Source organism: Gymnogyps californianus, unplaced genomic scaffold, assembly GCF_018139145.2.
Source record: "Gymnogyps californianus isolate 813 unplaced genomic scaffold, ASM1813914v2 HiC_scaffold_108, whole genome shotgun sequence".
Classification (NCBI taxonomy): domain Eukaryota; kingdom Metazoa; phylum Chordata; class Aves; order Accipitriformes; family Cathartidae; genus Gymnogyps; species Gymnogyps californianus.
In genome coordinates this window covers 149,039-161,989 of record NW_026113989.1, presented here as the reverse complement: position 1 = coordinate 161,989, position 12,951 = coordinate 149,039, and the positions used below count along the sequence as shown (strand labels likewise).

The following is a 12,951-nucleotide window of genomic DNA, read 5'->3' as shown; positions in this document are numbered from 1 at the left end:
GAGCGGGATCCCTCCCGTGAGCTGAGGTCCAGAGCGATGCCCTGACTCCCAGATCGGGCAGGGGCTTCGAGGGAACCTCCCCGTCCTCCTCCATCCTCTGTGCCTGAGCCCTGCTGAGGCTTTACCTGTCGTCTCTGCTTTTTGGCAGCGCTGTCAAAGCCCGGAGAAGACCACCACGGCGGCGTATATGAATTTTTTCGAACGGACTCAGGTACTGAGCAGTCTTGCTGGGGTCCCTAAGTGGGAGACGCGTCCCAAAACTGGGAGCGGCTGCAAGCAGTGCCCATGCTGGAGAAAAGGCAGAAGGGGAGAACAAGGCTCCGGTGTCTCCTCAGAGGGCCTGACGCCGTCCCCTCGGGGTGTGGGAGCTGGCCCGGCGGGAGGGAGAGTTGGGGGTGGCATGCCTGCTGCAGGGATGGTTTGTGTCCGTGTCCCTCGAAGGAGCGACTGGTCAAGCAGCTGCGCTCCCCCCCGGGCTCTCCTTCTGGCCTGCCGAGTTTTGTTCGCTGGGACAACCTGTCCCAAAGGGTGGGAGCGTGCCTCCAGGCACCAGCTCCGGGGGGAAACAGAGAACTTCCCGGCCACATCAAACGTGCTGCAAGCTTACCAGTGGTGCACAGGACGGCCTAACGTTCCAAATTGCTCCTCCAGATGTGGTCGGCGAGAGAACCACAAGTGTTTACAGTCCCCAGAGCAATGCCCAGAGCTCCGCAAGCGTCTTCTGTCCTCAAGACGTGCGAAGGAACTGTATGATAGGCACAGCAGCACTCCTGATTTCCCTGCCACTTGCGATACTGTTGTGCTGTGTCGTGATCCGGCGGCGGAGGAAGAGAAAACAGTGAGTCATTGATTTTCCCCCCCACTGCTTCCTTCGATGGCTGCTTGTGGCCACGAAGCCTTTCTAGTCAGGCTGCTGTGGAGTGGCGAGTGAGCGGTTGGCCAGAAAACTCTGCGGAGGTTTCTGCTGCTGTCAGGTGCTTTAATTGGCCTCTTAAGTCCTGGGCCTTCCTCTCGGGAGCCCGCTCTGCCTGGAGCCAGCGTTAGCTCAAAGTGGCCCTGCCCGGACAAGAGCAGCCCCCAGGAGCGACAGGCAGAGGCAAAGCAAGGTCAGGACGAGAAAGCGCGGGGGACGAGATTGCCCTAGACAGCGAGAGGCGCCCTCGCGCCCGCTCCTGACCAGCGAACCTGCCCCGAGGATTCCCCCTGCTTGGTGGTGCCATGAGGTGCAGGCATCCACCTCAGCCAAGGCGTGCCAGCAGCTCCGCCCGTGGTGGTGAGCCTTGCCAGCTCTGGGCCGTGCTGTGGAGCACAGTCCCTGTGTCCCGTCTGCAGCTGAGGGCCTCAGCGGCCTCCTCTCTCCACAGGCGCCTCTCTGCAGCTTCAGGAGCCCAGCGGGAAAGCGGCGGCTGGCCCTCGCGCCCGGACAGCCGCACCAGCCACACCAGCCGCCCCGGCACCCCTGAGAGCTGGACGCAACGCCAGCAGCCGCCGCTCCGGCCTGCAAAACCGGCGCGCCCGCCCTCCCCACGGCCCCCGCGGCCCCCCAGCCCGGCTCTGGCTCCCCAGCTGCTGCGGAACCAGCCCAGCGCCTTCCAGCCCCAGCCCCAACCAAAACGGCCCCCCCGCCCCCCGAGCCCCGTGGTGGGGCCCTACGGCAAGGGCTGAAGGCGGCCCCCGCCAGGGTAGGGGTTGGGGGGGCACTGACCAAACAGCCACCCTTAACCCCCAGCACACTGGCAAAGAAATTAAAAGACGACGATAAAGCTGATGGATCTTTAGTCTTTCACCTAATGACACACACTAGCAGCAGGTCTAGCATGAAAATACATTCAGGTTCTAAGCTCCCTGCCTTTTCCTTTGCTTACAAGTGTGCAAGAAAGAGCTCCTGAAACAAAATTAATTTGGCATCCTTTGGCAATCGTGTAAGTGTTAGTGTCGAAAGCCTGAGGACACCAGACACCTTTTGAACTGAAGGCAGGTGATTTTCTCAGAAAACACGAATGTCCTGCAGAGGACGTACCCCCGACACAGCTACAGGGATCAGCCGTTTCTCTCCAAATAGAGAGGGACAGAGCTCTCGCACAAGTGTCCGGGTGGCACCTAGAGCAAACCCCGCGAGGCACCAGCACTGGCTGCGCCCCATGCCCGGGCGCAGCCGTGGGTGCCCACGGTGTCGGCAGGCAGGAGCCAGGCACGGGGCTCCTCCGACCGGCAGCGGGGCCCCGAGGGGCTGGGGGAGCCCACAACCATGGCCAGCAACAGACAGCAACACCAACCTGGCTGACGCACGGTGCGGGAGGCGGTGATGGGAGCCCCACCTGGCCAGTCTCAAGAGCACCTCCAGGGACACAAGCCTGACAAGCCAATGTCCTGGAGGCCAAACAAAGGGCCTCGCTAATTAATGGGCCCTGGGAGGGGCCTAATTGATGGGCCATCACCAATTGGGGGTGGCCAATTGGGCTTCACCCACAGGCAAGGCACCCTAGGCCAGACTGACTTTTGGTTTGATGCAATCCTCCTGTTGAGAGAACAGCAGGGCTGGAGTCTTTTTTCCCCCTATTTGTCACAGACTCGTTGATAGCGTGCAGGGGACCTAACTTCAGACACCTCAGCTACTGACACCTGCTCCAGCCCCCTCATCACCTCTGTGGCCCTGCTCTGGACCCGCTCAAGCAGGTCCATGTCTGTCTTCTGCTCTTGACCACTGTACACCCCACGGATGAAAACCAGGGGAGAACCTCACCTAAAGTCAATGCAATAGAAAAGACCCAGCCTGTCTCTGTACAAAAGACCAAAGCAGAAAGGGGAAACTGGGGAGCACCCTCAGTCACCACTGAGTGTGAGAGGTGACGGAAGACGTGGTTGCCAGCTCCCCTTTCACGGCAATTGGTCGGGTTTCCCTCGTGAATTCCTCATGATTGTCCTCCGGGGTCTGTGTCAGGAGATGGGGTGACACCGTATGACATGGGAGCCAGCGCAGGTTAGGGCTGTGAGACTGGGGAGATGCTCGAACACAACGAGTTGGGCACAACCAGGCAAGTCCTTCCTTTTGATTCAGTTTGTGGTAGCGGAGAGACCAGGCACTCTCGGGCACTCAAGTTAATGGAACTTCTGCTCCACTCCACCCAAAACCACTCCGACCAATTCCTTCTTCCTCTGCCACATGCTTTCAGGGGCAAAAGCCACTTGACTTATCCTAACACATATTTCACACTCAGATTGACTCGCTCTTTGCAGTCAGTGCTCCCAGCACCTTGAATCATAGAATCATAGAATGGTTTGCATTGGGAGGGACCTTTAAAGGTCATCTAGTCCAACCGCCCTGCCATGAGCAGGGCCATCTTCAACTAGATCACGTTGCTCAGAGCCCCGTCCAACCTGACCTTGAATGCTTCCAGGGACGGGGCATCTGCCACCTCTCTGGGCAACCTGTGCCAGTGTTTCGCCACCCTCAGCGCAAAAAAATGTCCTGCTTATAGCTAGTCTGAATCTACCCTCTTCTAGTTTAAAACCATTACCCCTTGTCCTGTTGCAACAGGCCCTACTAAAAACTCGGTCCCCATCTTTCTTATAAGCCCCCTTCAAGTACTGAAAGGCTGCAATCAGGTCTCCCGGAGCCTTCTCTTCTCCAGGCTGAACAACCGCAGCTCGCTCTGCTTTTCTTCCCAGGAGAAGGTCTCACCAGAGCGGAGTAGAGGGGCAGAATCCCCTCCCTCGACCTGCTGGCCACGCTGCTTTTGATGCAGCCCAGGATACGGGTGGCGTTCTGGGCAGCGAGCGCACGTTGCCGGCTCACGTCCAGCTTTTCGTCCACCAGTACTCCCCGAGTCCTTCTCGGCAGGGCTGCTCTCAATCCCTTCATCCCCCAGCCTGTATTGATACCGGGGCTTGCCGCGACCCAGGTGCAGGACCTTGCACTTGGCCTTGTTGAACCTCACGAGGTTCACGTGGGCCCGCTTCTCGAGCTTGTCCAGCTCCCTCTGGATGGCATCCCGTCCCTCGGGCGTGCTGTCAACCGCACCACTCAGCTTGGTGTCTCCTGCAAACTTGCTGAGGGTGCACTCGATGCCCCTGTCTATGTCGTTGATGAAGATATTAAACAGTACTGGTCCCCTGAGGGACACCGCTCGTCACCGATCTCCGTCCGCGCATCAAGCCGTTGAGCACTACCCTCTGGATGCGACCATCCGACCACTTCCTTATCCACCGAACAGTCCGTCCATCAGGTCCAACTGAGAGAGGAGGATGTTGGGGGGACTGTGTCAAAGGCCTTACAGAAGTCCAGACAGATGACATGGGTAGCTCTTCCCTCGTCCACTGATGTAGTCACTCCATCAGCGAAGGCCACTGGGTTGGTCGGGCAGCCTATACCCACCAGCTGCTCTCTCGAGGCTTCCTTTTGCAGGATCCTCTCAAGGTCGACGGCTTCCCGACTTCTTGGTCTATTCCTGTCCTCGAGCCTGAGAGCAATCCCACAGGTAAGTCAAATAATTTAAGAGACTATTTTTTCTGTTTTATTGATTGACTTTGCTCTTTGAGGACCCTGACAGAAAGGATTCCCTTCAATTTCACATGAAGAAGAAATGGAAAAGTAAAGGCTTCATCTTTCCCGTGAAACAAGAGTGACTCGTTAGCCCTGGGGTCCCCCAAGGCGCCAAACTGGGCTCCAGCCTGCCAGCTGCCTCCAGGAGGGGATCTTGCACTTGTCTCGACACTGAAATCACTCCCTCTTCAGCCTCCTGAGCTGTTGGTAACAGCACCCGAGGAGGTCAGCACTCCCTTGGCTGTGGTTTCCTGCCGTTCTGGGGGACTGTGAGCTCCTCACCGCCCCTCTGACAGTGCCCGGAAAACAGCGCAGAGCTGGGGGCTCAGCCCCGGGTGGGACTGTGTCCCAGCCCTTGGACGGAGCTGCCCGACGGGACGGGCTCCCCAACCCGGGAGGGCAGCTCCCCTGGCTGTGCTCCAGTGCCCCTCCACGAGCACCTGAGAGCCATCCCCACGCAGCCTCGGCCTGGCTGTGAGGTCACAGCGGGGCTGTGAGGTCACAGAGCCCCACGATGCCGCGCCAGTCATAAGCACTGACCGCTCAGCCCCCGGCCCAGACTACTGCAGCAGCAGCAGCAGCAGCAGCAGCAGCAGCAGCGGCCACAGCGGCAGCAGCAGCAGCAGCAGCAGCAGCAGCAGCAGCAGCATGGTGCGAGCACAGGGGGCCATGGCCCCTGCCCGCCACCTCCTCCTCCTCCTCCTCCTCCTGGTGGCCCTGCATGCCAGGGCTGCTCCGTGGCGAGCACGGGGAGCAGGTAAGCGGGTGGTGCTGGTGCAGCCTTTCACAGGCCGGCGGGCTCTTCTCCCCGAGGAGCGTGGATGATGTTTTTTTTCCTCCGGTGCTTTCGCGAGGGCTTCCTCTGTGTGCGTGAGAGCTCTCCCGGTAAGAAAGCGCCAGGGGGCCGTACGTTGGTCCATCCGCTCGTCGAGGGGTGTTGCCCATGGCCTGGAAAGAGTGTGTGGAGAGCTGCAAGGAGCCAGCCAAGAGGTCACCAGGCCCCTCTGCCGCTTTGGCAATCTCCACCTACGTCTGGCTCCCACGTTGTTACCTGACCCCCTTCCGGTGCCTGCAGTTCACTCAGGCAGAAGTGGATCCCAACATGCAAGGGAAACGTTTCTCATCTGTGCTTGCTTCTAGATGAGGGCGGTGGCAACGGTTATCCAGCTTCTCGGCTAGACGTTGGTTTGGAGCCCTTGCGGCACCCTGGAGGTACGTTCTCCATGTCCCTTTCCTTGAAACAATACCCACTGACAATGTGGCAACAGCTTAGTCACGTGCAATTTGCCTTAAGATCCTCTCAAGGTCGACGGCTTCCCGACTTCTTGGTCTATTCCTGTCCTCGAGCCTGAGAGCAATCCCACAGGTAAGTCAGTGGGAGGAAGGCGCATCTACCTTTTCATCTTCTTGCCGTCTGACATGCAAGTTGCTCCTTCCGTGGCCAAGGCGCAGACATGGAGAAGAGCAGAGAGGGAACGGGTCAGGCTCAGAGATGTGCTTCGGGGCGCTTTGCCTGGCGAAGCTGTCTTTGCCAGCCCCTCGGAGCCTGAGCTGCTCCCGGTGCCGGCTGCCAAGCCAGCGGGCTTGTTGGGGTTGAGTTTAGAGCTGGTGTGACCTCCAGGGAGCCCCTTCTCCCGGCAGCTCCCTGCGTGGTTCGTTTTGCCCCAGCATGGTGCCATTGCAGGCACGCGGTAACTCCTTGCACCATGCTCCTGAGTGGAAGGGAGAGATGAGTGCCGTGGAGTAATCCCGTCTTTGAATTGCACTCGCTGCCACTCTGATCTGAAGAAGTATCTGGAACTGTGTCACGGGAGCTGTTCTGTCCTGCGCTTCTTTGCAGCCATGCCTGTGGGTGACAGTGATCCAGCTTCCCGGCTGGGTTCCAGGACTGAGCCTCTGGGAGATGGCATGGGTACGTCATCATGGCTTTTTCCTCCCTTTGAGAGCTGCCAGCTCAAAGCCCAAAGGTCAGCCAGCCGGGCGGCTCGGCAGGTGTGAGGACGGAGACGTGCACGTGTGTGCCCTCTCCTTGCGTGATCCCCTTACCGCTTCTGCCGTTCAGTTCTGCCGATGTCGATCACAAAAGATGACGGAAGCTTCTCTGCGTGTTTAGTTACAGAAGTGCCCGTAGGGAGGACTTTTCCAGCTCCTCGGCTGGATGCTGCGCTAGAGCCCAGCTGGCATCGCAGGGGTGAGTAGTCTGTCTCTGCTGACCTCACAGGCTGAGTGCTCGGTTTCTGTAATGTGTTCATGTGAAACTGAACCAAATACTTTCTGTTAAGGTCCTCCAAGAGCAAAGCCCCAAGCTGAAGGAGGAAAAAAGTCCCCAGAGGCATCTGAAGTCCTGAGGCAGATGCTGGAGGAACTGGAGAGAGGACACGGTGGGTACATTTCACTCTGCCTTAGCCGTGGGAGTCAGCAACCGGAGGTTTTAGATAGACGTCGGGACACGCTGTAGCCTGCACAGCGGGAAGGGGTCGATCAGAGCCTCGCAGCAGCGATGCTGGGCTTCCCGCCTTGCAGGCGCTGGCGAGCCACAGAGACGGTGCAGAGCCTCTGCTGCCAGTTGGGGTTCCAGCCGAGCGCCAGCGGCAGCTGCTGCCCCACTTTTACCAGTACGGCTCGGAGCTGCTTTGTGCAGATGGCGGTAGGCAGATTTGAGCTGCTCCCAGCAGCTCAGGCATGGCTGTGGTTCGGAGCAGTGACTAGGCGCAGCCCCAAAAGCCCAGGCGTTTTTTCTAAGCCTGATCGATGTCTTTGAGAAGTGTTGCCTCCTGAAGATGCCATCTCCCTGACGGGGAACGGTTCCATCTGATCCAACTGTCCCGCTTGCTTTCTCAAGAGTCGGAACGAGAGGCTGTGCGGAAGGAGGCGTTTCCAGAAGGAAGCAGTGGCTCTCTACCAGTCTCTGCCAAAGAAACGGAGGCGATGAAAGCCACCGGCACGCCAGGTAATTGCTGTCCCATGCTCAGCCGGTGTCACCCATCAGGATCGCTGTGTGTCAGCAGGCTCTTCCCCCGGTGCCCGCTCTTGCACCTCACGTCAGCAGCCAAAGCTGAAAGTGTTTTGGGGTCGAGGCATCTGCAGCACGTTCCGCAGGTGATGGAAACGGGACTCTTAATCGAATGTACCTCCCGCGGTGGCTGCATCCCAGAGTCCCTAGAGGCCCAAGGCCCAAGGGCAGCACAGAGCGGGATCCCTCCCGTGAGCTGAGGTCCAGAGCGATGCCCTGACTCCCAGATCGGGCAGGGGCTTCGAGGGAACCTCCCCGTCCTCCTCCATCCTCTGTGCCTGAGCCCTGCTGAGGCTTTACCTGTCGTCTCTGCTTTTTGGCAGCGCTGTCAAAGCCCGGAGAAGACCACCACGGCGGCGTATATGAATTTTTTCGAACGGACTCAGGTACTGAGCAGTCTTGCTGGGGTCCCTAAGTGGGAGACGCGTCCCAAAACTGGGAGCGGCTGCAAGCAGTGCCCATGCTGGAGAAAAGGCAGAAGGGGAGAACAAGGCTCCGGTGTCTCCTCAGAGGGCCTGACGCCGTCCCCTCGGGGTGTGGGAGCTGGCCCGGCGGGAGGGAGAGTTGGGGGTGGCATGCCTGCTGCAGGGATGGTTTGTGTCCGTGTCCCTCGAAGGAGCGACTGGTCAAGCAGCTGCGCTCCCCCCCGGGCTCTCCTTCTGGCCTGCCGAGTTTTGTTCGCTGGGACAACCTGTCCCAAAGGGTGGGAGCGTGCCTCCAGGCACCAGCTCCGGGGGGAAACAGAGAACTTCCCGGCCATATCAAACGTGCTGCAAGCTTACCAGTGGTGCACAGGACGGCCTAACGTTCCAAATTGCTCCTCCAGATGTGGTCGGCGAGAGAACCACAAGTGTTTACAGTCCCCAGAGCAATGCCCAGAGCTCCGCAAGCGTCTTCTGTCCTCAAGACGTGCGAAGGAACTGTATGATAGGCACAGCAGCACTCCTGATTTCCCTGCCACTTGCGATACTGTTGTGCTGTGTCGTGATCCGGCGGCGGAGGAAGAGAAAACAGTGAGTCATTGATTTTCCCCCCCACTGCTTCCTTCGATGGCTGCTTGTGGCCACGAAGCCTTTCTAGTCAGGCTGCTGTGGAGTGGCGAGTGAGCGGTTGGCCAGAAAACTCTGCGGAGGTTTCTGCTGCTGTCAGGTGCTTTAATTGGCCTCTTAAGTCCTGGGCCTTCCTCTCGGGAGCCCGCTCTGCCTGGAGCCAGCGTTAGCTCAAAGTGGCCCTGCCCGGACAAGAGCAGCCCCCAGGAGCGACAGGCAGAGGCAAAGCAAGGTCAGGACGAGAAAGCGCGGGGGACGAGATTGCCCTAGACAGCGAGAGGCGCCCTCGCGCCCGCTCCTGACCAGCGAACCTGCCCGGAGGATTCCCCCTGCTTGGTGGTGCCATGAGGTGCAGGCATCCACCTCAGCCAAGGCGTGCCAGCAGCTCCGCCCGTGGTGGTGAGCCTTGCCAGCTCTGGGCCGTGCTGTGGAGCACAGTCCCTGTGTCCCGTCTGCAGCTGAGGGCCTCAGCGGCCTCCTCTCTCCACAGGCGCCTCTCTGCAGCTTCAGGAGCCCAGCGGGAAAGCGGCGGCTGGCCCTCGCGCCCGGACAGCCGCACCAGCCACACCAGCCGCCCCGGCACCCCTGAGAGCTGGACGCAACGCCAGCAGCCGCCGCTCCGGCCTGCAAAAACCGGCGCGCCCGCCCTCCCCACGGCCCCCGCGGCCCCCCAGCCCGGCTCCGGCTCCCCAGCTGCTGCGGAACCAGCCCAGCGCCTTCCAGCCCCAGCCCCAACCAAAACGGCCCCCCCGCCCCCCGAGCCCCGTGGTGGGGCCCTACGGCAAGGGCTGAAGGCGGCCCCCGCCAGGGTAGGGGTTGGGGGGCACTGACCAAACAGCCACCCTTAACCCCCAGCACACTGGCAAAGAAATTAAAAGACGACGATAAAGCTGATGGATCTTTAGTCTTTCACCTAATGACACACACTAGCAGCAGGTCTAGCATGAAAATACATTCAGGTTCTAAGCTCCCTGCCTTTTCCTTTGCTTACAAGTGTGCAAGAAAGAGCTCCTGAAACAAAATTAATTTGGCATCCTTTGGCAATCGTGTAAGTGTTAGTGTCGAAAGCCTGAGGACACCAGACACCTTTTGAACTGAAGGCAGGTGATTTTCTCAGAAAACACGAATGTCCTGCAGAGGACGCACCCCCGACACACAGCTACAGGGATCAGCCGTTTCTCTCCAAATAGAGAGGGACAGAGCTCTCGCACAAGTGTCCGGGTGGCACCTAGAGCAAACCCCGCGAGGCACCAGCACTGGCTGCGCCCCATGCCCGGGCGCAGCCGTGGGTGCCCACGGTGTCGGCAGGCAGGAGCCAGGCACGGGGCTCCTCCGACCGGCAGCGGGGCCCCGAGGGGCTGGGGGAGCCCACAACCATGGCCAGCAACAGACAGCGACACCAACCTGGCTGACGCACGGTGCGGGAGGCAGTGATGGGAGCCCACCTGGCCAGTCTCAAGAGCACCTCCAGGGACACAAGCCTGACAAGCCAATGTCCTGGAGGCCAAACAAAGGGCCTCACTAATTAATGGGCCCTGGGAGGGGCCTAATTGATGGGCCATCACCAATTGGGGGTGGCCAATTGGGCTTCACCCACAGGCAAGGCACCCTAGGCCAGACTGACTTTTGGTTTGATGCAATCCTCCTGTTGAGAGAACAGCAGGGCTGGAGTCTTTTTTCCCCCTATTTGTCACAGACTCGTTGATAGCGTGCAGGGGACCTAACTTCAGACACCTCAGCTACTGACACCTGCTCCAGCCCCCTCATCACCTCTGTGGCCCTGCTCTGGACCCGCTCAAGCAGGTCCATGTCTGTCTTCTGCTCTTGACCACTGTACACCCCACGGATGAAAACCAGGGGAGAACCTCACCTAAAGTCAATGCAATAGAAAAGACCCAGCCTGTCTCTGTACAAAAGACCAAAGCAGAAAGGGGAAACTGGGGAGCACCCTCAGTCACCACTGAGTGTGAGAGGTGACGGAAGACGTGGTTGCCAGCTCCCCTTTCACGGCAATTGGTCGGGTTTCCCTCGTGAATTCCTCATGATTGTCCTCCGGGGTCTGTGTCAGGAGATGGGGTGACACCGTATGACATGGGAGCCAGCGCAGGTTAGGGCTGTGAGACTGGGGAGATGCTCGAACACAACGAGTTGGGCACAACCAGGCAAGTCCTTCCTTTTGATTCAGTTTGTGGTAGCGGAGAGACCAGGCACTCTCGGGCACTCAAGTTAATGGAACTTCTGCTCCACTCCACCCAAAACCACTCCGACCAATTCCTTCTTCCTCTGCCACATGCTTTCAGGGGCAAAAGCCACTTGACTTATCCTAACACATATTTCACACTCAGATTGACTCGCTCTTTGCAGTCAGTGCTCCCAGCACCTTGAATCATAGAATCATAGAATGGTTTGCATTGGGAGGGACCTTTAAAGGTCATCTAGTCCAACCGCCCTGCCATGAGCAGGGCCATCTTCAACTAGATCACGTTGCTCAGAGCCCCGTCCAACCTGACCTTGAATGCTTCCAGGGACGGGGCATCTGCCACCTCTCTGGGCAACCTGTGCCAGTGTTTCGCCACCCTCAGCGCAAAAAAATGTCCTGCTTATAGCTAGTCTGAATCTACCCTCTTCTAGTTTAAAACCATTACCCCTTGTCCTGTTGCAACAGGCCCTACTAAAAACTCGGTCCCCATCTTTCTTATAAGCCCCCTTCAAGTACTGAAAGGCTGCAATCAGGTCTCCCGGAGCCTTCTCTTCTCCAGGCTGAACAACCGCAGCTCGCTCTGCTTTTCTTCCCAGGAGAAGGTCTCACCAGAGCGGAGTAGAGGGGCAGAATCCCCTCCCTCGACCTGCTGGCCACGCTGCTTTTGATGCAGCCCAGGATACGGGTGGCGTTCTGGGCAGCGAGCGCACGTTGCCGGCTCACGTCCAGCTTTTCGTCCACCAGTACTCCCCGAGTCCTTCTCGGCAGGGCTGCTCTCAATCCCTTCATCCCCCAGCCTGTATTGATACCGGGGCTTGCCGCGACCCAGGTGCAGGACCTTGCACTTGGCCTTGTTGAACCTCACGAGGTTCACGTGGGCCCGCTTCTCGAGCTTGTCCAGCTCCCTCTGGATGGCATCCCGTCCCTCGGGCGTGCTGTCAACCGCACCACTCAGCTTGGTGTCTCCTGCAAACTTGCTGAGGGTGCACTCGATGCCCCTGTCTATGTCGTTGATGAAGATATTAAACAGTACTGGTCCCCTGAGGGACACCGCTCGTCACCGATCTCCGTCCGCGCATCGAGCCGTTGAGCACTACCCTCTGGATGCGACCATCCGACCACTTCCTTATCCACCGAACAGTCCGTCCATCAGGTCCAACTGAGAGAGGAGGATGTTGGGGGGGACTGTGTCAAAGGCCTTACAGAAGTCCAGACAGATGACATGGGTAGCTCTTCCCTCGTCCACTGATGTAGTCACTCCATCAGCGAAGGCCACTGGGTTGGTCGGGCAGCCTATACCCACCAGCTGCTCTCTCGAGGCTTCCTTTTGCAGGATCCTCTCAAGGTCGACGGCTTCCCGACTTCTTGGTCTATTCCTGTCCTCGAGCCTGAGAGCAATCCCACAGGTAAGTCAAATAATTTAAGAGACTATTTTTTCTGTTTTATTGATTGACTTTGCTCTTTGAGGACCCTGACAGAAAGGATTCCCTTCAATTTCACATGAAGAAGAAATGGAAAAGTAAAGGCTTCATCTTTCCCGTGAAACAAGAGTGACTCGTTAGCCCTGGGGTCCCCCAAGGCGCCAAACTGGGCTCCAGCCTGCCAGCTGCCTCCAGGAGGGGATCTTGCACTTGTCTCGACACTGAAATCACTCCCTCTTCAGCCTCCTGAGCTGTTGGTAACAGCACCCGAGGAGGTCAGCACTCCCTTGGCTGTGGTTTCCTGCCGTTCTGGGGGACTGTGAGCTCCTCACCGCCCCTCTGACAGTGCCCGGAAAACAGCGCAGAGCTGGGGGCTCAGCCCCGGGTGGGACTGTGTCCCAGCCCTTGGACGGAGCTGCCCGACGGGACGGGCTCCCCAACCCGGGAGGGCAGCTCCCCTGGCTGTGCTCCAGTGCCCCTCCACGAGCACCTGAGAGCCATCCCCACGCAGCCTCGGCCTGGCTGTGAGGTCACAGCGGGGCTGTGAGGTCACAGAGCCCCACGATGCCGCGCCAGTCATAAGCACTGACCGCTCAGCCCCCGGCCCAGACTACTGCAGCAGCAGCAGCAGCAGCAGCAGCAGCAGCAGCAGCGGCCACAGCGGCAGCAGCAGCAGCAGCAGCAGCAGCAGCAGCAGCAGCATGGTGCGAGCACAGGGGGCCATG

General features: G+C 59.1%; 1 protein-coding gene across 1 annotated transcript; it reads left to right on the top strand.

Moving 5' to 3' along the window:
* The first annotated feature begins 2,959 nt into the window (after positions 1-2,959).
* Positions 2,960-12,197, top strand: LOC127027943 (uncharacterized). The gene is made up of 9 exons (XM_050913798.1): positions 2,960-2,980; positions 4,406-4,478; positions 5,684-5,755; positions 6,384-6,455; positions 6,657-6,734; positions 6,826-6,924; positions 7,386-7,493; positions 7,880-7,942; positions 12,139-12,197. Exons 1-9 carry the CDS (start codon positions 2,960-2,962, stop codon positions 12,195-12,197), a joined length of 645 nt encoding a protein of 214 aa, XP_050769755.1.
* Positions 12,198-12,951: the final 754 nt, after the last annotated feature.

What these genes read in the sequence shown, in the direction of transcription:
- LOC127027943 (XM_050913798.1), top strand. Translation starts at nt 2,960, where the DNA reads ATGACATGGGAGCCAGCGCAG. An exon ending in GCCTGAGAGCAATCCCACAG is followed by an intron (nt 4,479 to 5,683) that starts GTAAGTCAAATA and finishes GCTTGCTTCTAG; the next exon opens with ATGAGGGCGGTGGCAACGGT. An exon ending in ATTTTTTCGAACGGACTCAG is followed by an intron (nt 7,943 to 12,138) that starts GTACTGAGCAGT and finishes TTCCTTTTGCAG; the next exon opens with GATCCTCTCAAGGTCGACGG.